This window comes from Mesocricetus auratus, unplaced genomic scaffold, assembly GCF_017639785.1.
Source record: "Mesocricetus auratus isolate SY011 unplaced genomic scaffold, BCM_Maur_2.0 Super-Scaffold_100010, whole genome shotgun sequence".
NCBI classification, from domain to species: domain Eukaryota; kingdom Metazoa; phylum Chordata; class Mammalia; order Rodentia; family Cricetidae; genus Mesocricetus; species Mesocricetus auratus.
Window position 1 is genome coordinate 5,832,740 of NW_024429194.1, and position 23,609 is coordinate 5,856,348.

Consider the following 23,609-nt stretch of genomic DNA (forward strand, 5'->3'; position numbering starts at 1 on the left):
TAAAGGACTAACGTGACATGGGGGGGGGGGGGCTGGATGACTTTCCTACAGTGCAGTCTGATAGGGTCTTTAACCGTTGCCCTAGGCTCCACTTATCTGTAGCAGCACCAGGCTGAACACCCCCAAGGCCAGAATTACTTGGCTTCAAGTCATTAGTCTAGCAGAGCAATTTGCATTTCAAACAGCCACCAACTGGTTCCAGGATACCTAGTTCGTAACCCGTGGGTGCAGTCCCATGGAACTTAAGGTAAAAAATCAAGTCCAGGTTTAGCTAACTGTACCTAACTCCAGGCCCCAACACTCTCCCAACTTCTTGCCTCCCAGATTTTCAGTTACCCTGCTCTAGATGGAGCAGGCAGAGCTGTAAGCTATGTCACCTCTGTCTCCTCTGGCACCGTTCACAGGCAAAACCCAAGGAGGGAATGATAGATGGAGCTGGTAGGATAATAGGGGGAGGGGGTTCCACCTTACAGTCAGCTGAGCATGAGACAAAGCTGCCCCCTACCTCACACACCTTTTAAAGGAATCAGTTTGCCCACAGAGCCTTCCGGAACATTTTTATCAACCCATGCTTCCTCAGGAGTTTCTCAACTGTGTCTCGATTTCCCAATCGGAATCAGCCCATTGTAACCCCACACGTTCACGGGGTGCGAGGCACCGCTTCCGTGCGTGTGTTCCTGCTGTCTAGTCATCTGGAAGCATGAAAGCAGCCACCCATCCGTGGTGAGCTGACTGGAGCTGGAGGCCCCGCCCCCTCCCATTTACCCCGCAGACCCTCAACATGGTGACGCCCACCCTGCGAGTAGAGGACTGCAGCATCGCACTCCTGCCCCGGAACCACGAGAAAAACCGCTGCATGGACATCCTGCCCCCGGACCGCTGCCTGCCCTTCCTCATCACCATCGACGGAGAGAGCAGCAACTACATCAACGCCGCCCTGATGGACGTAAGTCGCTTCCGGTCCATGGGAAGGAAACAGAAAGCGTGTGTCCTTGAGACGGAGCCCCAAGAACCCTGGGAATGCTTATTTATATGCCCCTCTGGCCTTTTAAGAGGCCAGCTATGCATTCCAGCAACAACCAAAGTAGATCTAGCACCCCGTGTGTGCGGGTTTGTGTGAGGCAGAGGTTCCGGCTCGCACACCACCTGTCCAACGCACTCAGAAGCGAAGCCCACTGAAGCTACACTGTCAGGCTTGTCGCCTGACAGCCAGAGAGCAAGAGCAAAGGGGTTACAGCGACTGACAGCATTGTTTAAGTTCTCCGACTTCCTAATTCAGGCAGCAATTACCATGGGAAGGCAACACAACTCATTGCCTCCTGCCGGTCTGTTTACTTCTTGCTATTCAGCTGACAAGAGAGTAAATGGCTATTTTCAGGGCTAATGTGTAAGTTTTAATTCTGTTGGTGTGATGCCATAACAGGGTCTTAAGCTCCTTTCGGGCTCCCAGAGCCCACGAAGGCCCATGCGTCTTTTACAGCAGGGATTAGTAACACTGTCACCCAGATAAATGACAAGCAAACAAGTTTTGGAAAAACCAGAATTATTACTTTCATTGTACTTAGTTTTTAAAGTGAACTGAAACTTTCCCCACTAAAATTGTTAACGTCAGAAATATAACAAAAAATGGCAGGAGACGATTATGGAGTTCCCGTGGTGTTAAAGTGAGAATGTTTCATAGTGGTTTCACAGAAAAGTTTACGTTCAGTGCGTTTTGGCATTGGCAGTGGCGATAGAATTCATCGGTCACTAAGGATGTTCAGGGTTTTGTGCCGCCCATCTCCGCGTGCACGGGCTGACGCTGCTGCGCCCTCTCTCTCGTTTCTGTTCGCAGAGCTATAAACAGCCTTCGGCATTCATCGTCACCCAGCATCCTTTGCCAAACACCGTCAAGGACTTCTGGCGACTGGTCTTGGATTACCACTGCACGTCGGTAGTTATGCTCAACGACGTGGATCCTGCCCAGGTGAGCCCAGGTCACGGGGTTCAGTCTGGGTGGGCTTTGTCTGAAGGAGATGGGCAAGCCCCACAGCCGGTGTTCGCAGACCCGGTGAAGGGTGTGAAAACACAAGGGTAACACGTGAGAAACGGTCGCTGCAGAGGGAAGACGGTGAAAACCGAGAGGACAGACAGACTGAAGGCGTAGATACGGGAACTAGAAGGGCAGAACTGACCAAAAACAAACAAGTAAATAAAATTCCTATCTGTGAGCTTCAAGGGCGCAGACTGAGTCCAAGCTGAACTGGGAGACACACATCGCAGAGCTAAAGAGAGAGCAGGCCCACCTGTGGAGACAGGAGACTGGCCTGAGCCTCCTACTTGGGTATCTGTGCTACGGGGAGCTGCTCATCTGGGGCCTGTGAAAAGGGGCACTGGGGTGGTGGGACAGGGGAAACAGGCTTAAAGAGGGACACTGCACTTTGTAAAGACAGCAGAAGAAACAAAACTGGCACTGGCTGTAAGCCCAGAACATTCAGTGGGGCCTCTCACAGAGACATCAGGGAGGTGGCCAGGGTAGCCGAGTCTTCTTGGAGGAGGGAGCCGTCAGGTGAGGCTTCGCACCAAGGTCCTTTGGGATGAGAACCTATTCTCCTCACAGGCGTCACCGCCATGACAGAGAGCACTAGGAAAACTTCGAGCATGGTGTGTGTGTTAAGAATAAACTTGTTTGGGGATTAATTTCCTATCCAGTATAGAAATTTTGTCTTTAAATAGGGTGTGAGTGCTGGTGGGGGGGGGGGGAGAACCCCTGGAGTGTTTTAGCATCTTAAACAGGATGAGATGTTTCTTTCCCAAAATATATCCTGTTGCCGTTAATGTTCCATATGTAGCTAGGGTTTTTCTGTTGATGACACTGCATGCTACGGTTAAGGCTCTCGCTTAAAAAAGCTAGCTGGTCAGATAATAATGACAGTCCTTGTTCTTCCCTATTCCTTTTGGCTTAGCTTCAGTATTTAGAATTCTCCCCCCCACCCCCCACTCCCCCCCCCCTCAGAACAGACTGTCAGTGTTTACAAAAGCCAGCCCAATTCAGTAGAACCAAGAACTGTCACTCTTAACTTCTGGGCAGCAGTTAGATTTCCCAAACTTAAGAGCTGGGCAAGGGGTTCTAGAATGTGTTCCCTGTGTAGAGTCGGTTTGCCTTGTCCCTAATGTGAAGAAGGTACGGATGGGTCACCTACCGGTCAGCAACGCTAGTGGCGTCTGTGAACACAGCATCTGAATGCTGAATGCCACATTGTAAATGCAAACTATCTGGAATCCACCCAAGCCTCGGCTGACTGGCAGTCAGAGAGACAAAAAGACTCCCATTCTATTCAGTAGACAGAGCTGATTTCCAGGGTGGGGGGGGAGGGTGCTCCTGGGACTCTGTCTTTTAGCAAATGCTAAACTGAGCGTTGGAACTCAGAGGCCTTGCGAGACTGCCATGAGACTACTTTATGTATTTATCGGGCCAGTTCATGGATGTGTTCTGCACCATTTAAGCCATTTTCTACATGGTTTCCTTTGGGCAGAATGTAGGACACAGTGTGCCAAGAGCTAGATGCCAGTCTGGGCCATTCATATTTCCGTGGTGTAAATGGCAAGCATTTCATCCGGCGCTTGATCTTCGAAAATAAGCAGGGAGAAAAGCCAGCCCTGTCCACAGAGAAATGGGCAGAACCGTTCAGATGTGTTTGCTATGGCTTTTATTCCTGGCATCATGCCTATTAATATTAACAGTGGGCACCCTTGGGTATCAGAATGGAAATAAACATCTGCACACTATAGTTTGACGAGGTAGTTTAATAGCTCACCACCGGGAAGTGCTGATGAGGAAGAAAAAAAATCACCCTGGAAGCATTATTTAAAAATATATTAGCTAGGCTGTTGGATTTAGAAACTAATTAATTTAAAGAAGAGTCTTGGTTACTTTCTCTCCTAATCTTTATGATGGATTAAAGATTCATCATGGATGGGGGGGGAGACAGGGTGCTATTTCAGTTGGTTCACTGTTAACTGAGAATTTACCTTGCAATGTTGAAGGATGGGGGAAGTCCTTCTGTGTATATGTTGTCCTATTGGTTGATAAATAAAGCACTGCTGGCCAATAGGGAAGCAAGATAGGTGGGACTAGGAGTCAAGGAGGATTCTGGGAAATGTAGTCAAGAGTGGAGGGTCACCATGTGATCCCAGGAGGAAAGGGCACAAGCCTGGCATTCTCAGTAAGATCTTATAAAATATATACATATGTGTGTGTTAATAATTATGGGTTAATAATTAAGTCAGAGCCAGCTATTAAGAAACCATAGCAAGCAACAAACAGCTTCATAATTAATATAGCATCCTGTGTGTTCATTAGGGACTGATGCAGCTCAGGGACCAGGCTGGTGGGAAGAATGCATGTTACAGTTGAATATATAGCTCAACCTTTGCAACACGTGACAGTGACATTGTAGACCATTTCAAAAGTAAAAGCCACACAGAAAGAAAACTCAGCCCATGGAGCCAGCTTTTGTGGAACACCAATTTGCTTAAAACAAGTGGGAAGACACAGCCCCGCCTGCAAGGTTGCCAACTCTGAATCTTATCCCCTGGCTAACACGTGCCTTTTGAGAAAACAGCCCAAGATGAGGAGAACTGTAGTTGAGGACACAGCCACCACGAAAATCCTGGTGTCTGGGCCATTTAGGAAGAAAAGGAACTGAGTTTTAGAGAATTATGTTGCTGCTGACCTCCTCCAGTAACTACACTTGTCTTTCTGTTTTTGGGGGGGATTCAGTTGTGTCCACAGTACTGGCCAGAGAACGGAGTGCACAGACACGGCCCAATCCAGGTGGAATTCGTGTCTGCCGACTTAGAGGAAGACATCATCAGCAGGGTCTTCAGGATTTACAATGCCTCCAGGGTAAGGGCAGGGCTCATGGTGCTTGAACTGGGGTCTCGTTGCTGTCCTACCGAATGTTGGCCACGCCTACTCTCTGTACCAGGCTCCATTCTAGGGGACCAGAATGTCTCTGTCTACAGAGCAGAACCCTGGCCTGATGGGGGTCTATGCACTAACGGGAAGGTTACTAAAAAAGAGAGTTACTAACACGTTAAGGCACAATAATAAAGACTCTGTTCGGTGCTGCAGACATGGACCACTGTGGCGAATGCTACCTGAATCGAGCAAGGGGAGTGGGGAAGGGTCTAGCCTAGAACAGATAGGGAAAATCAGGGCAAAGGGACTCTTGCTGAAGACGGGCCAGAGAGAGCTGGTATCACTAGGGCATGGTGGAGGCTGAAGACCCCAATGGGATATGGAGCAGTCAACTTGCTGGAGGGGAGGATGCTCACAAAAACCGACGCAGTGTGGGTTGCAAAAAAAAAAAAAAAGTGAGTTCTACATAGAACTGCAAAGATGGGACCCCTAGGGAGAGACCTGACTAAAACCAAGGTTGTCTATTGGGAGACAACGAACAACAGGCACAGCAGATAGAATTACGGTGTGCTAGAAAGAGATACATTTTTAAAGGACCACCAGTCCTCCTTTGCAGTAGGCATTCCATGTGAGTGGACACTGGGGGGAGGAAGGGGGCAGCCATGGAAAACGGCCCTCAGGCAGGAAGGGCCCCACAGAGGCTGTATGGTGGAGCTGGAGAGTTGTCAGGGCCTCCTCCACCGATGCTAGCACACTCTTGCTTGAAAGCAAATGAAAAGCCGCTAAGCCGTTACGGGGGTGTTTCAGAAGAACCGACTGCTCCCACCAAACGATTCACGTCTGTAGCTGAACACACACGCTGGTTCTGCCTTGAGATCACTCAGTAGACAGAAGGGCCAGGTGACAAATGACAGTGGTAGGACAAGAGGGGTGACACTTGGAGATAGTAAGCAGTGGACACACAGGCTAGATCCTGGAGCTGGAACTTCGGGGTCCCGGAGAGTCAAGGTGACTCTCAAGATTTGAATCCTAAGAAGGGAGTGGTGTGAGTGTCATTAACTGGAATGTTTTGCCTGTGGGAAAAACAGATGGCTTGGGGTAAACTGCTGAGCGGAGGCTCAATTTGGGACACAGTAGGCTTGCGATGACTGTTTGAGCCCTGGGGTTGGCTTTTTGAGTACATGAGGGTGACATTGGGAATGCAGGTCTAAATGGTGACTGACTTGTGAAACCTGAAGTCATGAAACTGACTGAAATCAACCAGTGAGATCAGGGGAGAGGAGGGAACCCCAAAACGGAGCCTAGAGGCTTCTGTCAGGGGAGACTGAGGCAGAGAAGGAGAAACAGCTGACAAGGACAGCAGACTGAGAGACCCACCTGTGTCAAGAGGGTCCCTTCCAAAGCTGAAGCCAGCAGTGCACAATTTGAATTCCACAATCCTGTTTAATTAAATGTAGTGATTAATTAACTATTGACAGCACAGCAAAAGCCGTTTTATACAGAGAACAGGGTAGAAACTACGTTGCATCGAACTCACAAACATTTCTAGGTTGTAATTTACCCCTTACCTTTAATTTACTTGTAATTAAAGTGAAGCCATTTTCCCACATAAATGCACAGCATGGCCGGTCCTGTTGTTACATTTTCCTCTTGGCTTTTTACAAAATGTAAGCATCCCACGCCACTCTCCTTTACCTCTGGCCTGTCATTTAAAAACACCTGGGCCTTTATTGTCACCAGAGCCTAAAGTCATAACTCCCCAGGTCTGCAGAATTACCCTTTGTTGTATGCTGGCTTGAGGCTCCTGAATAGCAACCTTTCTCTGCTGGGAAGATCAAGAGGGAGGAATCAGGGGCCCAGGATCCAGTGGGGTTAAGTGATGCTTGTTTCCTCCGCCCCTCCCCCTGACCGGTGCCTCACCCTCTGCAGCCACAGGATGGACATCGGATGGTTCAGCAGTTTCAGTTCCTGGGCTGGCCGATGTACAGGGATACACCGGTGTCCAAGCGCTCCTTCCTGAAGCTCATCCGCCAGGCGGACAAGTGGCAGGAGGAGTACAACGGAGGCGAAGGTCGCACGGTCGTGCACTGCTTGTAAGTAGTCCAGCAGGGGTTTTCCTCTCAGCGGGGCCTGGCCCCGCCCATCTTCCTCCTGCCATCCTACTATCAATACAGAAGAAACTAGCAGCTCTGGGCCCAAGGGGTGACCAGCTCTCTTACTGACCGCCCCGTTGGTTTTTCTAGACGCCCAACTGTGCTTCTAGTGCACAATTGCATACTTGGGTGTCTTAGCCCTGCCTTCTAACAAGATATAGGAGGCCAAGAGGTTTATAAGCCACAGAGTTTGATTCGGTTCGCCATTTCGGAAGCTGATGAAACCAAGAGTGCAGTCCTGGCGTCCGATGAGGGTCACAGCACGGAAGAGGGCATCACCTGGCAAGACAATACGTGTGCTAGCATAGGTCACTCTCCTCCTTATAAAGCCACTAATGCCACCACTGATAGCCTTCGTCTGATCCAGAGAACCTCCCACAGGCCTCAACTTGTGATGTCATTGATGTCTTTGGAGATTAAGTTCCCAACACGGGAACCTGGAAAGCACACTGAAACTACTGGTGGTCTGTCACGTGATCAAAATAGACTTCTACCCTTCCCCGGAGGAGAGGAAAACGCAGCGATGGCTTCAGAGACAACTCCTACCTGGCTGTTAAACTGCTGGTAACTTGAAGTCACCCATAGGAGAAGAAACCAGCCAATGGCACAATCAAGGATCCCTCCCCGATGGCCAAAGCTGCGTCATTTTCATTGTAATGATTGAAGATTCTACTGGATACCATGAGGGAACTTCCTTCCAAAAAAACCTTTTTTCCCCTCATCCCAGTTGCAGGAGATGTTCTTCTGTAAATGAGCATATGGGTAGGATTTGATTAGGGTCTGCCATAGTTTGGTCTGGAGTATCCCATGAAAACTCCCATGGTAAGTGCTTGGTCTTAGTGTGTATCATGAGGAAGCATTATGGGCCTCCTGGGAGGTCTTTAGGCCATTGGAGACACACCCCAAATGAAATTATGGAACTCTGGGCACTTTCTTTTTGTCTCCCTCTGTCCATGAGGCCAGCAGGCTTTGTCATGTACCCCACCCCGGTGACATGCTGCTGCCCCAAAGCCATGGGGCCAGCCAGTCTGGGAACTCCACAGCTGTGGGCCAAACTAGCCATTGTCTCCCCATGAGCCGTTTATCCCAGCATTTGTTACAGGGACTGAAAACTGACAAGCACAAAACCCGTGCCCTCTGAAGGGTGGCATCTAGGTCAATAGTTACAGCACAGCAGGTGCTAAAACGTAAAAGTCCTTGGCCAAATCCTTCCCAATCGGACCTGTGCGTTGGCAATCATTTGGGGAGTTTCAGTAAATTACACCCCTCAGGCCACACTGACACCGGTGAAGTCACAATCTCGGCATGGAACCCAGGCATCTGTGCCATTGCGAACCCCTGGATGATTTCCCAGTGCTGCCGATGCTAAGAGCCACTGAGGAGAAAACGCCTCTCTTCCTGGAGCACTTTCACCCACACTCTCTCATTGGCCACGGGTCCTGCCAATCATCCAGCTGGAATTGGCTCAATGGAGCAGGCGATTAAAAGGCACGGCAGCCGGGGAAGATGCTTATAGAGGGTTTGTGGGAGCCCGACATCATTAGAAGCGTATGGCAAGATCACTCCCAAATGGAGGGACCATGAACATGCCCTCTGAGCAGAGCACCCCAAGTTTCAGTGGCAACTGGGTGAGGGTCCAGGTTACTCCAGGCTCCCTGCCCTTATACCTCATGTGGTGGAACTCCTGAATTCTTCTCACCCCCTCTTCATGCTACAGAAAGGATTCCCTTGGAAAGAGTCTTCGGAACCTACTCCGACCTGTCCTCCACCTCTAGCCCTCCCATACTGTCTTACATCAAGCAGGGTTCTCCCCCCTCCCCGTGTTCTGGACTCCACCCCTGCCGTAGACTCAGTGCTTGAGATGAGTGGCTCACCGTACTGAGCTCAACAAATCACAGCAGGGCTTTTTTTTTCAGCCAAGGCATTGATCTCCCAGTAACTTGTCAAAATGATAATATAGAATGAAAGAGAGAGGCACCCACTATGTGCTCTTTAGGCCTTTTAGGGAATACAGAGTTGGACTTGGGGTGAATGCATCCGCAAATCTACAAGAAGGATAACTTTGTAAACATCAGCAGAATGGGCACTGTTGAAAAGGAACACCCATAAGTGTTGCCATGGCAAAACAGAAGGAGTCTACAACATCACTAAGCATGCTGTAGGCATCATTTTGTAAGAAAGCTAAGGCAGAACCCTTGTCAACAGATGTGTGTGCTGAGCACAAGCAGCACACTGAGAGTCAAGACGGCTTCCTGAAATGAAGGAAGGAAAACCAGAAGGAAAGGGAAGCAGAGAGGAAAGCACCTGGGCTCCAGCCTGCCGCCCCCAGAGAAGCCCAGCTATCGCGTACTAACCGGAAGGAACCTGAGTGACCGGAGCCCATTGCACATAAATTCATAGACCTGAGCTACCTAAAATAATCCTGGTAGGAAAGCTGACATTTTAATTAGCTGGATGTGCATCTGTTAGATTTTTTTGTTTGCTTGCTTGCCTGGGGTTGTTTTTGTTTTGCTTTTTGGCCCTGGAGATGGGATTCAGAGCCCTGAGGATACTAGGTAAGTGCTCTAGTACCCAGCTAGTCCCAGACCAGTTGTTTATATTTCCAGTATTAGCAGTAGTTTTCACTTAAGCCCTCGGGAATCTGGAGAGGCCTGCATCGTGTCTGGAAGCATAACTTGTTTTGAGCGTGAGCCAATCCTTGAGCCCTCTGGAACAGGCCACTGCTGGAGATAGTTGAAAGGGAAGGGTCTGCAGGAAAGATACACAAAGGCCTGTTGGATCACTGCACATTGGAGGCAATGTTCTTCCAAAAGGCAGCGGTGGCCCTCCAAGTAAGCAATCATATCACAGTTCGGTGCGGTGTCTCTAACGGCAGGCTGTCTGGCTGTCACAGACAGTGGTGGCCATCATCCCTTTCTTATCTTCTATGAGCGCACCCCCTCGAGCTCCCCCCAGTCCCATAATTCCTACGGCACTCCCTCTTGCTAATGTGGGTATGATACTCAGGCCTGTAGTGCAGGTTTGGGTTTCAAGATTTTTTTTTCTTTTTTAACCTACAAGAAAGTTTAAACTGGTATCTTCCAATATTGGTTAGGAAAGAAAGGTATTCGGCATGGTGCAGCGCCACCTGTTGGCTGAGGGCAGAGTACACCTGCATGAATGCTCTCCAGATGCTTTAGGGGAGGGCACGCAGACAGAATCTCTTCCTTATAAACTCCTTGCTGTTTTTTTAAAACACGAATGTGTCCTCATTCTGAAACTGTGGTCATAAGCAGCTGTTGAGACATGAGGTCAGGGACAGTGGGACATCATGCAGAGAAGAGAGCCCAAGGCAAAGCCATGCCTCTGTGTCATCTGACTTCTGCACAGCAGTGGAGAAACTGGACACACCGGCCTGTCTCCTCACCAGTGAGCAGAGATCCTTCCAGATGAATCACTCCCACCCCCACCCCCCCAAATGCTGAAAGCAGTCAGCAGAGCTTACGAGAACACGCCAGAGAAACTCCGCCGGAGAAACTCCTCATGAACAGGAGGTTAGCAGAGACCGATTTAGAAAAGATACCAGCCACAGACAAAGCATGGTGATCCATTGAATTTCATTAAAATGAGATACTCTGTTTACAGATGTGAAGAGATGAGGAGGAAAAGCATGATAGGGTAGGGGGAGACTCCTGAATACATATATCTGGGCCAAGGTCCTGGAGCCAGAATGTCTACAGACATGGGGAATCCTAAAACAAGACATCTAACCCATCGGTGTCTAGCGGGCAAAGATTTTGACAGGCGTCACACTTCAGAAAAGAAAGCATGATATATAGCTCCATGGCAGAACTGTTGTCTAGCGTGTACAAAGCCCCGAGTTTGATTCCCAGCACTGGAGAGGAGAAAAAAAAATATCGAAAAGGTGATAATCAACATCATTAGTTTCGTCTTGGTGTTGAGGAAAATACTCATTAAGATCACCACATGCCTCCAGAATGGCTGAATTTTTAAACACTGTGATTCCAAGGGTTGGTGACAGTGTGAGGAAGCCAGCCTTGGGCTGACCAGGAGACTGTCTGTGTGGCTCTGATGGAGCTAACCTGGTGTGTGCATTTGCAGAACTTAACTCCAATATCTTCTTACCATTCTTGGAATTCATTACAGCCCTGTTATCCTTTATCCAAAGGGAGGGGTTTACAATGTTACAAGAGACTGAGTGAGCAGACATTGCTATCATCATTGACACTAGTCAATCTTAATAGCAAAACAAGGGACAACCAGAAATGTCTTACGCTTGCTTAAGGGAAAATGTGTAATTTTTTAAGAATGGAAACATTGAATTGACTGTTCCTCCACCCAAGGTCCTTTCCAGAAACTGCTTTCAGCCCCCAATTTGCAGGATACAAGTGTCAAAGACAATATATCAAATCATATCGGAGATGTGAAATGAGTGAGAACGTCTAGAATGTGGGACTCCACAGAACAAGCAGCCCACTTCCACATACTCTTGAGGACAAAGAGGAAACCTGTCACCGTAAATTTCTTTAAAAAAACAAATATGTACACATTGCTTAGATGTAGGGTTTTTTTAAAGTCAGTAGAAGAAAACATCTAGGAAATTAGGACTACTGCTTAGATACTCGATATTAAACCAGTAATGCTAGGCACTCTGATGTTTCACTGGATCAAGGTGCTTGCTGTGCAAGCCTGCCAAACTGAATTCAACCCCAGAACTCACATAAAGATGGGAAAAGCGGATCCACTCCACAGAGTTGCCCTCTGACCACCACATGGACAACATGTCATGCCCCTCCCCCCTTCAAAAGAGATAGCAGTATCGTGTTTAAGAATAAGTGAAAGGCCGTTCACCTCCTTATAAAAGAAGTTAATGCATGGAAGCACAAGAGGAACATTCTAGAAAATACAGATGTGCTCCACAAAGGGTATGCCTTCAGAACAAGGGGCCAACCTGATGGGACTCCTCATGGGTAGAGGGGGAACAATTTGAGGCAAAGATAATTGCTGATAGATTTTTAGCACATGTCATGAAATGTTCAGTGTCTGCCTAGGTTGGCATGGATAATAGAAAACAATGCATCTTCAAATGGTGGGAGAGGTAGCTATTTCTTATGGCAGAAATGTTGATCAAGGGAAGGAATTATAAGGTCAACACTGGATAAATGAGACTATCACAATTAATTGCTGAAAACGAGATCCACCATGGTGTATGGAAGTCGGTGGTGGCTGAGGAGAGTCGGGATATTTGCACAGTCCCAGAGTATCTCGCCCCTGGGTACCACACTGCGTATTAACTACAAAGAGAAAGATAATAACTTGACGATGAAAGTGCTCACCGGCTCCCTCCTGTGGGCGAGAGGAACATCCCTGGGACTGAGACATGAACCCTGTAGAGGGCGTACAGCTTCCTCATCGCCAGCGACAAAGAAACACTAGAGGAACCCATGTGAAAGGCCGCTCCACGGTGGGATTTGTGCCCGGGGACACGGGTCTTTTCTGAGCCTCCTCTCCCGCATTCTCAAAGCAGCTGCCTCGGGAAGTGGCCATAGAAAGACAAGGGAAAGCTGGTAAACGGGCAAACTGTCCCACACTGGAGAAGGTTAAAGAGACATGAGATGACCACTGGATGCAAGAGTAGATCCTGGACCACAAAAGGGACCTTAACACAGAGACTGGTGAAACGTGACTCAGGTCTGCAGTGAGGTAGAGCTGTTACCTCCTGATTTTGATCATGTGCAGTGGTTATATAGAATGAGGTACATACTCACTGAAATATTTCCACACTGGGCCCTTTGTATAAAAATCAGTAAGGCAGACAGGCGGTGGTGGCGCATGCCTTTAATCCCAGCACTCGGGAGGCAGAGGCAGGCGGATCTCTGTGAGTCTGAGGCCAGTCTGATCTACAGAGTGAGCTCCAGAACAGCCAGGGCTACACAGGGAAATCCTGTCTCACCAAAAAACACTGCCCAACCGTCTGCTTTCTTCTCCAACAGGAACGGAGGGGGCCGTAGTGGCACGTTCTGTGCCATCAGCATTGTCTGTGAGATGCTCCGACACCAGAGAACTGTGGATGTCTTCCATGCTGTCAAGACCCTGAGGAACAACAAGCCCAACATGGTGGACCTCCTGGTAGGATGCCTCCCTGTCCTGCCCCGTAGGGTGCCCCGGGGTTGCGTAGGGTTTCCCGCTGGCTCCCGCATGAAGATGCTCCATTGGGCAGGACACTCTTCTCCTGACGTGGTTCGCCAGGGGACCTTCCTCCTCCCTTTCTCTCCTGTAGAGGAGACTCCTTCAGCTTGGTCGAAATGTAGAAAGAGTTGAGACTTACAAGCGAGCATTCCTGTTTCCCTTCCTGGCGGTGCCTTCTGCGCGGCTAAGCCCTTAAGTCTTAGTGGAGAGGAAATAATCATAGTACAAGAAATGCCAGATTTTCAAATTATAGATTTTATAAATAGCGTAATCGCCTAATAGTTAACCAAAGCTGCGCGTTTCAGTTCGACACACGGAATATTGCGTTTAATTGCGGTGGCCGTATCTGAGAAGAGGATCAAAGGGAGCCAAGAAACTAAGGAGTAGGTGCAGTTATTTTCTCAAAACACTTGACAAAAAAAAATCCCTCCATTTTTTTTTAACATGGAGCTCTTAACATGCCAGCCATGGTGAGTCAAGAATAGAAGTAAAGTTTCACGGAAGAGGCTCTGCTCTCGGGTTCTGTACGTCTCTGTGAGTGATCTGAAGGGAACCAGAGCACCCACGCAGGGCCTGGACAGAGAAGAGGGAGGAAGAGGCACACCACACTGTGTTCTGAGGCTTTGGTTCTGCAGAGTGCTGTTAAAGCCCAAAATGCAAAAGGGGGCCGAGAATCGAACTCACACTGAGATAGTAGCCAAAGGTCCACGTGCTACGTGAGGTGTTGCTGCAGCAGTGCCCGGGGTGAGGGAATCGTGTGACCTCCGACAGCCAGCTCTTGGGGCATAGCCAAGTCCTCAGCACAGGCCACTCTCCAGTGACATCTGGTGTCCCCAGACAGTGGCTTGTGCTTATAGTCCACATCTGGGAAGCATGGCGTTATCCAGGGACTCTAAAGGAAGGGCTCCTTGGCTCGGTGCATCCCCTCAAACCTGCGGGCCGTTACGTCAACTCTGCCAAGCAGACTCCTGTTTCCCCAAACGCCTGCCTCTTCTTCCTCCCCTATAGGAAAACCAAAGAATGCAAATAGAGTCTCAGCTGTGCTGTTAACTAGATGACCTCAAACACCCAGACTTTGCAGTGCTAGAATCCTTGAGTTTTACCTTTGTCAACCAGGTATGAAAATACCTGTGAATGTGTTTGAGTCAATTGAGTGTGTAGCTGTGCACTGGGTATGATGAAGCCTTTGTGACCCCTGGGACACGGTCATATCTAAGTGACATTTAGCATGTGCCAGGCACGGCTCCTGTCCTAGTTCAATGGTAATAGACTCCATGAACATGGCCTATAAGGTATGCTTGTGTACAGAATTCCCTGGAGCCAGCTAAGGATTGTCATGTGAGTGGTAGAGCCTTCACCTTTCTGGGCTGAGAGGAGAGCAGCCCTAGTTACTGTCACCCTGAGTTGGGGACAGGGAAGGAAAGTTCAGATTCAGACTTCACCTCAGGGATAGATGAAGCTCACAGACTTCAGTTAGCACTTGGGCAGAGGCATTCGGGATAAAAAATGTCAGGTCCCTCACTGAGCCTGAGTTAAGCACAGCGTTAGAAGTATCCCATCCAGGCCCTCCCTATAATGTCTCTACTGAGACGGTCATCACTCTGGAGCTTTTATGGTCAGAAACAACCAGGCTTTTTTCAAGTCAGTGGTTCAGATTACAGGCCAGGGCGATTCTTCATGAGATGAATGGGGGCTCGGGTGGCTGGCCAGAGGGAGCCTGTGCTGCAGACAGTAGTCTCTATTCCTGTTCTATAACGACATTGGAGTCTGGGTTGTTATAAAGCAATGTCTTCTTTAAAAAAATAATTTCATTGGCTTACCGTAACTCAGCATGTTTATGGGGTACAGTGTGACATTTCAGTACAGGTGTGAAATGTATAATGATCAGGGCACCGGTAGCCGGTGTATCTGTTGCTGCAGGCATTATTTTTTTCATTCTTTGTGTTGGGAACCCTTCCAAATCCTCTCTGAAGGCTGTTTGGAAACATTTAACTCATTGTTGTCAACCACGGTTCCACGCTGTGTCCCGTACAGCTGTGGATGATTCCACTGCAAATACAGGGTCCCGGAAGCCCGGCAAAGCTGAAGGTCAGCCCTGATCTTCTGAGAAGGTCAGCGACAAAGAAATGAAGTTGCAAGATTTCCAAAGAAAGCCATCTGCCAATCTGTCACGGTGACTGTTAGCAAGATATTAGCTGGTGACCAGAGGAAAAATGTCACAATGATCTTTTTTGTCTGGTTTTGAAGCTTCTGGGCCTGAGTAAGAAGATCTTGTATTCAGGTTTTTTCCCCCTCCATGAAGCATAGTATCTTTCTATTTTAAAATTCAGAAATGTTGGCTGAAGGAATTAATTAGCTCTGGTCAGCATGATAAAGTCTGGTATGGCTGTTCCATGTGTAGCAGGCTATCGGAGATCTGAGAGAAAAAAAAAATTGGGGCCAGCCATTGAGACGGGTACTGAACGTGCAAGCTGCATATCTAAAGGGTGAGTATGTTCCAGAAGGCTTGGGGCATGTTTCTGAGCTGATCAGTCAGGAAACAGGGTGGATGGAGTAGGACACCAATGCCTGCTCCCCACTGAGTCTCATCAAACAGCCTATGGGCAGGTGGATACCTACAATGGCACCCTCCATCCCGAACCCCAAATGCTGCCATTGTACCCATTCCCGCCCACGTGGGAAAAATACACAGGGGTTCCTCCCTGTTCCTTTCCTTGTGCCTCTGTGGTTCTGATGTCTCTAAATTGCTCCACTCTGAGAGCTTATGCACTCATTTTGCAGCCTTCTCAAGGATAGCTGGAATACCCTAGGCATCTCTTTCCTCACGTTCTCGGTTTGGGGGCTTAGGAGAAAAGGCACAATAGGTTTCTAGGAAGAAAGTTAAATTAGAATACAAAGGTTACAGAGATGGTTCAAACGTGACGGCCTGAGTTCACGTCCCAGCATCTGTAACACAGGCAGGGTCTCAGAAGTGCCCACAACCCCTGCACTGTATGAGACAGAGACAGGACAATGGCTGGGTCTTGCTAGCTTCCAGCCTAGCCAAAACGGCACATGTTCCAAAGAGAGCCAGACACTCTTTGGAAGAGCCAGAGGAAGAAAGAGGAGACCTGACATGCTGGCCTCTGAGCAGATGTGTGCCTGCACACACACAATAAATGTAGTGATTTAGAACATAAGGTTAGAACATTTTCTGCTCTGACCCCATCCAGCCTGGCTTCCAAGCTATCCATCTGTTTAAGCAGCCCTGTCACCATCCCTAGGTTCTGGGTCCCCAGAACAAACAAGGGCAACTCTGCCTGGTTGGAACTGGAGACGGCGGCTTCGAAGCTGCCGGGGTTGCAGGAAAGAAAAAAGCAGCATTGCCCTCCTCATTGGGCTCTGCCTCAACCAACAGCACCTGGGAATGGTGCTATGTGCCCACCCAGTGCCTTGACCAGAAGTCAGCAGCTGGGACCCCGAGTGCCCTGTCAGGAAATACACGCTCTGATCTTGAGCTACATGTCACCTGGTGCTTCATACCTCTTGAAATTCGGGTAAGACTGGCCAGATCCCTGTACAAAATGGAGACTTGCCCACTCCAAGGTCTGAATGAGAGGAAGGTTCCTATTGTTGCTGTGAGGCAGAGAACAGCCAGGGACATCTGGGAGAGTCCAGAGCATCAAGAGCCAAGTAGGAGACTGAACAGGGCCGTGGCAGGGAGGGGTCGCGGGGACCATGGGAGAGAGGCCAAGACTCTAGCAGGCACGTGGCTGAAATGGCAGGGCTACACAGGAATGAGAAGCTGTGGGAAGGCCAGGCCGTGAGCTAGAGGTTAGGTTAGAAGGGGTGAGAAGATCTGAGAGCAGAGTCTCCCAGCGTGGGACTCTGTGACGGGTACTGGCTGAGAAAGCCTAGAGGCCAGCACGTGCTCTGCTCACAGGCTTCACAGTTAGTCATTTGTGTGTGTGGGGGGGTGTTCTTTTGGACCTGATGATCCCCATCTAAATAGAGGCCCCCTGCCCTTCTCAGGGTTTCCTCAAGGGGCCTAGGAAGTCCCAGGCTTAGTCGTCACTGACACCTGCAACCGCACCATGAAAGCCCACCTCCAAAAGCTATGCCTTGCTCTGCCTGTTACCGTTGGGCACCGGCCACAAACTAGGGACAGATCAGTGAGCATCGGTGCCCTTCCTCTTTATAAGTGGGACAGAAGAGCAGTAAGCCCGACGGGGCGGGGGCAGGTGGCATGGGTCCTATCATCCCGTGGCTACAAAATGCTCTCAGTAGGTGAGGTCATGAAGGCCAGACGGAAAGCCGTGCTCGTTAAGGGCTAGAAGCAGGGAGCGAATGTTTGCCGCCTGGCACAGGGTTGGAGATGTGTTGGAATTTACCTTGTGCTCAACTCTGTAAATACTGAAAACCACTGAACTGTGTCAGACTTACAGCTAAATTTAATTTAGGAGTCTGACTAGGCAATGCCCATCCCATAAAACAGAGTTAACAGGCAGGAAAGTAGAGCCCACGAGGCAGCTTAGGGTTGGGCACCAGACTCACCCTTCATGTTAGCTCCGGAAAACTAAGCCCTGCCTCGGTGGCCATTTCCAAGTTTAGTGTGTGTGATAGATAGGTAGCCATACGGTTCCGGAAGCTTGACGGCGAGGTCTCACTCCCTTCAGCTGTCTATTGAGTGGCGGTGAGGATGCTCATCAGTGTGGCCTGTGGGAAACAACCATCTCAAACCACCCACAGTTATTTGCACACAGGGACCACCTTCAGCTTCCTAGCAGGAGGATTTTCCCAGCTAGAAGTGTCCCGTGGCCATTGTGAAACCTGACTGAGTTCCAGACAGGTTACCTCAGGGAGGGAGGTTTGCTAAAGTAGGCTGAACAGACTATTCTGAGTTTTGAGCACGTGACATGCAGTGTTTGATGCGCCCAGACTGACTGTGGCCGGCCCCCTCAGCTCCTCCGGCACAGGCAGTGTGTGCCGGCAAAGGCAGAGTGCCAGCCCTTCACGGGAATGCCTCAGAACTGTCCTCAGGAGCCCTAACCTTGTGACTCCCATGCTCAGCCAGCCACCTGCCAGGACATTGAAAGAGTAGCTTCAGGTTCCATTTCAGAAGTCACCCCTTCCCTCCTCACAGGGGCCACAGCCGGTCAGAATGAGTCTTGAGAGGAATAGCAAGTGGCCGTGATGGGACCCTGCTGAACCTCTGCTCTGCATATTTGGACCAAGGCGCATATATATATATATTTTTTTTCTCGGAAGCATGGGGATAGCTCATGTGGCTTAATTATACCATTCAGAAGCAGGGGAGCTGTGGAGGAAGCTGAAGAAGACAGGGCTGTACCTGGTGATCAAGTGTAATCAGTTTCCAACATAGGAAGATTTGAGGCTTTTCCCAGGTGTGTGAAGGAGGGGCCGTGGCAATCTGTGGTCTTTCCTTGCCTTCCCCTTGTCTTTATGATTCAGAAACCGGTCATCACAGAATCTATGGGATTGGCAGCTTGTGATGGGAGAAGGGGAACTCATTTTGAAAATTATAGTCATATCTGAGACAGGGCAGCTCTGGTGACCGCTGGGGCCACAGCAACTTAGCACAGAAGCCTAAAGTCCCTCATGAGTCCCCCACCTTTTGTTGTGACCCGAGGCCGGCAGCCATGCAACCCTATTCACTCTGTTTGGATATATAAAGGGACACTGTCTGTGGTAGTCACTGAAACTAATTGCACAGTTAAATCTGAAAAGAATCATTTTATGCAATGAGGGATTACATTTCCATAAAAAAAAAAAACATCACCAGGATTCACATAAACTGGAGCGATGATTGGAGCACATGGTGGCCAATTTGTCAGCATGGCAGTCCTCCGACAAAAAACGGCCTCTTAGAGTTCTGAAATTCAAATTGCTCCTTTTAAATGTTCTGGAAATAAAAGCATTCCAGTGCTAAAATAATCAATCATAGACTGGGAGCCAGGAATGGGACTTTGTGGAGGGAGACAGCGTTTCCAGTTCAAGGGTCTAAAAAAGCAAAGAAGAGAAGCGCAGGTCCCTGGGGAGACTTCCCGTCCACCCACATCCCACACACTGCCGTCAGCACTGTGTGTGAGCACCGCAGAGGGCCACACAGGTCCCTTCACTGCCCCCGATCATGTGGACCGGCACCGCCGACAGTGGAGGACCAGAGCTTGAGGCCTCTTGTGCCACCAGGGCTGCCAATGCCAGAAGCAGTCGCTGGTGTCGTTTCACCAACAGTGCCAGGGGAGAGATACACGCCGCACCAGTCGGAGCTACTGTTCCTATAGCAGTAGCTTCACACAGAGTGCCCCACACCCACCGCTGTCTGCAGCGTGCCTACTCACACCACTACACCGCAGCATCTCTATTCCTCGGTGGCCACAAGAGACAGCGGATCTCTCTGACTCTGCCAAAGGCCATCCATCCCAGCCAAAGATGCTCTGTAGAGGCTTTCTGCACTGTGGTGGCCATGCAGAGATAAGGCCAGCATCGTGGCACAACTGCCACGCTAATGGGTTGGCTCGACAGGCAAAGGCGCTTGCTGTCAAGGCTGAGGACCCGAGTTTCCTCGCCAGAACCAGCGTGGCGGAGGGAGAGAACTGGATTCCTCCCTGTGTTGTCCCTTCACCCACCTGCCATACCACACACCTCTACATCCTGGGGGAAAGAAGTGCAAAAGCGAAACTTAAAAATAATCCATTCCTGGACGTCAAAGAGAATTACTGCAGACCAAGAATCCTGTACCCAGCAAGGCAATTCAAAGAAAAATCAGACTTGAAGGTCCATGATCCCTGTTCTGGCCTTACAAAAGATGCTTAGTGGAGCTCAACATCCAGATGTGAAAGAAAAATAACTACCACCATTGAAAGTGATGGAGCCCGATGGAAGACTAGGTGTATAAAAGAGACATGTGAAGGAATCAGGTATTGTCTGCACGATGTACATCAAATCACAAAGGTGAGCAAGAGAGAAGAACCTGGAGAGAGGCAGGTATGGTGGCAGAGGCCTTTGTGACCGCCCCCCCCCAACTCCCAGAGAGGCAAAGGGATCGCAAGTTCAAGATGATATACACACCATGCTCCAGGCCAACAAGGAGAAAAAGCAAGAAAAAGACATAGACTCTTTAAAACACCTGAGAAGAAAATCGTCCAGATGATATGAGTACATCCATACTGATCAACTACAACCATGAATACAATACAGATGGACTTGGTTCCCTGGAGTTATTTTTAGGTTATCTAATAGTACCATCAGTAAATAAACACACCACCTGAAAGTTAAAAAAGATGGGAAAATAAAACTACGGTTTAACAAGCGAGCGGACGTTAGCTAAATTACACACTTTAAAGACAACAACTGTGTTAAAGTTCCCAGGAGGGTGTGATTGTGACTCTATGTGCACCTAATTTTATTCTCTAAACCCACTAAAACTGTTCAAGAACTGACATGTGCTTCCCAGAAACTATCAGACACTCTCATGTGTCTCTTAGTCTCCTTTTGCCTTTACCTAGAATGTCTGCTTTACTCCCATTTTTAAATGGTCACATGTTTTATCACCTAAAGTGGAGCAACTGAGAGTCAAAGAGGATGCTGGTAATATTAATGGCAGAAGTCAGAACCAAGACTTTGAGTCCCCTCCCCTAGCTGTGTGAATCCTGCCTGTCCTCTGGCCCCTGGACTGTAGATGTAACTTACAGAAGGGAAGATTGCAGAGGTCCATCATGGCAAAGAGTGCACCGTGGAGCCACTCAAAATCCTGATGGCTGTTCTGTCTTAGTGGATCAGAAAGCCCAGGCCACGATATGGAGTGGGTGGTGACAGCATCTCCCCTAAGGACCGGCTGCCAATGAGTTACTTCCTCGATCTAGACCCCACCTCCCAGCATCCAGATCCTTCCAAAGTAGTGCTACCAGCTGAGACCAAGAAGTCGCAACATGGGCCTGTGAAGGAAATTTCAGATTTGAACCATAGTGTGACACTGCTCCCAGGAAGATCTGCCCCCGTCTCTGGGGATCCATCCTTTCCTATATGCTAACACTCGGCTACCTGGCTCGCCCTTCCCCCTATATCACACAAGCTTCTCAAAGTCAGGAGCCACAGTAAGATACATGACACCTAAGAAAACCTTAATCAATTCTCATGATACTCAAGAAATCCTGCAGGGCTTTTATCCCTCCCCCCCAACAAGCCTCATCGATAAGCCTGTTGGAGACAAGCCATGAAGCCATTTCTTCCAGGCTCCCTGGTCTCTCCATCCTCTATTGATCTTCCTGCACAATTCTCAGATTGTTGATGATACCCATGTAAAGCATATAGGGACAGCATACCTTCATCTCTTGCTACCCATGAGGTCTCAGTTCTAAGACTCCTTGCAGGCAGGCCAGTCTCCTATACAAAATGGCAGAGTTTAAGTATGACCAACTCATCCTCCATGTACTTTAAGTCACCTTTAGATGACTTTTAAAAAGGGACTAGAAATGCCATGCTGATGGTTAGTTAATACACCCCATTGTTTGGGAGCATGGCAAAACCCTTACTCGTTCAGTACAGATGTGACTCTTTTCCTGATACTGAATCGCATGCATAACCCAAGCATCTTCCGCCACACAGGACTTTGCAGGGTGCTAATACTGACTCAGACACTGGAATCCTGTCCAGGAGGGCTTTGCAGGGACGCATCAGCAGCGGGTACGCTGCGCCTCCAAACGGCTCCTTTGTGACCCACTTCTAGTCCAAAGTGTTAACGGTTTTGTGTCTTGCAATTAAGAGCCCTCATCGGCTGCAATTACCCTGACAGAAGCACAGTTTTAGATGTACGCTGACACTCTCGCTTTCTCTTCTAGGAGCAGTACAAGTTCTGCTATGAGGTGGCCCTGGAGTACTTGAATTCTGGCTGACACAGCTCTGTAGGGGAAGAGAAGGCCTTCCTACCACAACGTCAAGATGCTCCGTGGCATCTGTGATGACGAGATGAAGAATTGTCGGTATGCTTATTTTGCTTTGCATAACGGGCTCCTTTTAAGAGCCCAAGAAAGTGTTTCTAAAGCTGCTTGCACTGCCCAGTTCCCTGTAATGCTGCTGCGTGACCAAAACACAGCAGGCAGTCACCGGAGACTGTCCTCCTCGCCACTGACCCTGTTAGAGCAGCGCAGACATCTGGTCAACCGAAGAGCACAATTATATTCTTATGAAGGAATTTGTACTTTTGGGGTTATTTTTTTGTGGCCGTGACCCTTTGTCATTGTTACAACTGAGTGTATGTTTTGTTCTGTGGAGAATGCTACCTGGCATTATGATAATATATTCTTTTAGTTAACATTTGTATTTTAACATGTTGCATAATATAAGATTATATAGCTTTCAAGGACTAACAGATAAAGATGTAATGAACAAAGATACAGTGTATGAGTTGTTTCTAGCGGATTTGTATGGTAAAGAGAAAAGCTGGGGAGGCCTCCGTTCAGAAATGTAACGTGGTTAGAGTCACAGGTCCAAAGCTTTTCCATTTGTTTATATTGTAAATATTTTTTGATTTCATCAAATTATTTATTCATTAAAAGAATTTTGTGATGCACAGTGAGTGACACTCATTCTTAACCAAGTCCAAGAAGTTGACTGACCTGATGCTGCCTTTTGTGAATTGTCAATTCTGACTCTTGACTAGTCTTGCTGGACATCATATCCCTCTGACTAGTCCAGTCAGGGAGAGCTTGCACCTGGAATCTTGCCTTGGTCCATGTTTGACTTCTGATAGGCTGGTTAATGTGTGTGTGTGTGTGTGTGTGTGTGTGTGTGTGTGTGTGTGTGTGTGTGTGTGTGTGTGTAAAATATATATATGAGAACCCAGTCTGCCAGAACATCTAGGATCAAGCAAACTTTATAGACATAACTCCTCATGCTTTAAAAATCAGGGAGATCTAAAATAGCTATGCACCTCAAAGCTCTAAAAAGGCAAGAAGACGCCAAACCCAAAATACAGCAGATGGAAAAATTACAGGAGAAATTAATGAAACAAGATCCTAAAGACAAAAATGGCAATACAGAGTTAACCAGACAGAGTTGGTTCAGTGAAAGATAACCAAAAGAGCAAAAAGATACAAATTAATAAATTTGTGTATATTTATGGAGGTGTATAAAGATTTTATAAAAGACTCCAGCTAAATTCAGATCCTCAGAGGATACTTTGAAAACTTGAACTACCACAAGTTGGAAAAGCTACAAGAAATGGACAAATTCCAAAATGTATATAACCTACTGAAGTTAGAGCCAGAAGAGATAACCTGAGCAGACCCATAAAAAGCAATGGCACTGAGTAGTAATTAAAAATATCCCCACAAAGGAAAGTTCAGGGGTGAGTGTCTATATTG

General features: G+C 48.4%; 1 protein-coding gene and 1 long non-coding RNA gene across 13 annotated transcripts in view; one reads left to right on the forward strand and one right to left on the reverse strand.

Moving 5' to 3' along the window:
* Positions 1-22,816, forward strand: part of Ptprm (protein tyrosine phosphatase receptor type M) — a 649,476-nt gene extending 626,660 nt beyond the window's left edge. For all 12 annotated transcript variants that reach the window (XM_040752893.1, XM_040752897.1, XM_040752894.1 and 9 more), the window contains 6 exons: positions 773-946; positions 1,835-1,966; positions 4,763-4,888; positions 6,833-6,996; positions 13,050-13,185; positions 22,086-22,816. In XM_040752893.1, the coding sequence (XP_040608827.1) occupies positions 773-946; positions 1,835-1,966; positions 4,763-4,888; positions 6,833-6,996; positions 13,050-13,185; positions 22,086-22,139 (786 nt within the window). In that variant the 3' untranslated portion in view covers positions 22,140-22,816. The remainder of the gene's footprint in view (positions 1-772; positions 947-1,834; positions 1,967-4,762; positions 4,889-6,832; positions 6,997-13,049; positions 13,186-22,085) is intronic.
* Positions 6,327-14,112, reverse strand: LOC121142709. Its single transcript, XR_005879747.1, has 3 exons — positions 13,930-14,112; positions 7,603-7,800; positions 6,327-7,335 (listed from the first exon to the last, which is right to left on the reverse strand). It is a non-coding gene; the product is annotated as an uncharacterized LOC121142709 (long non-coding RNA).
* Positions 22,817-23,609: the final 793 nt, after the last annotated feature.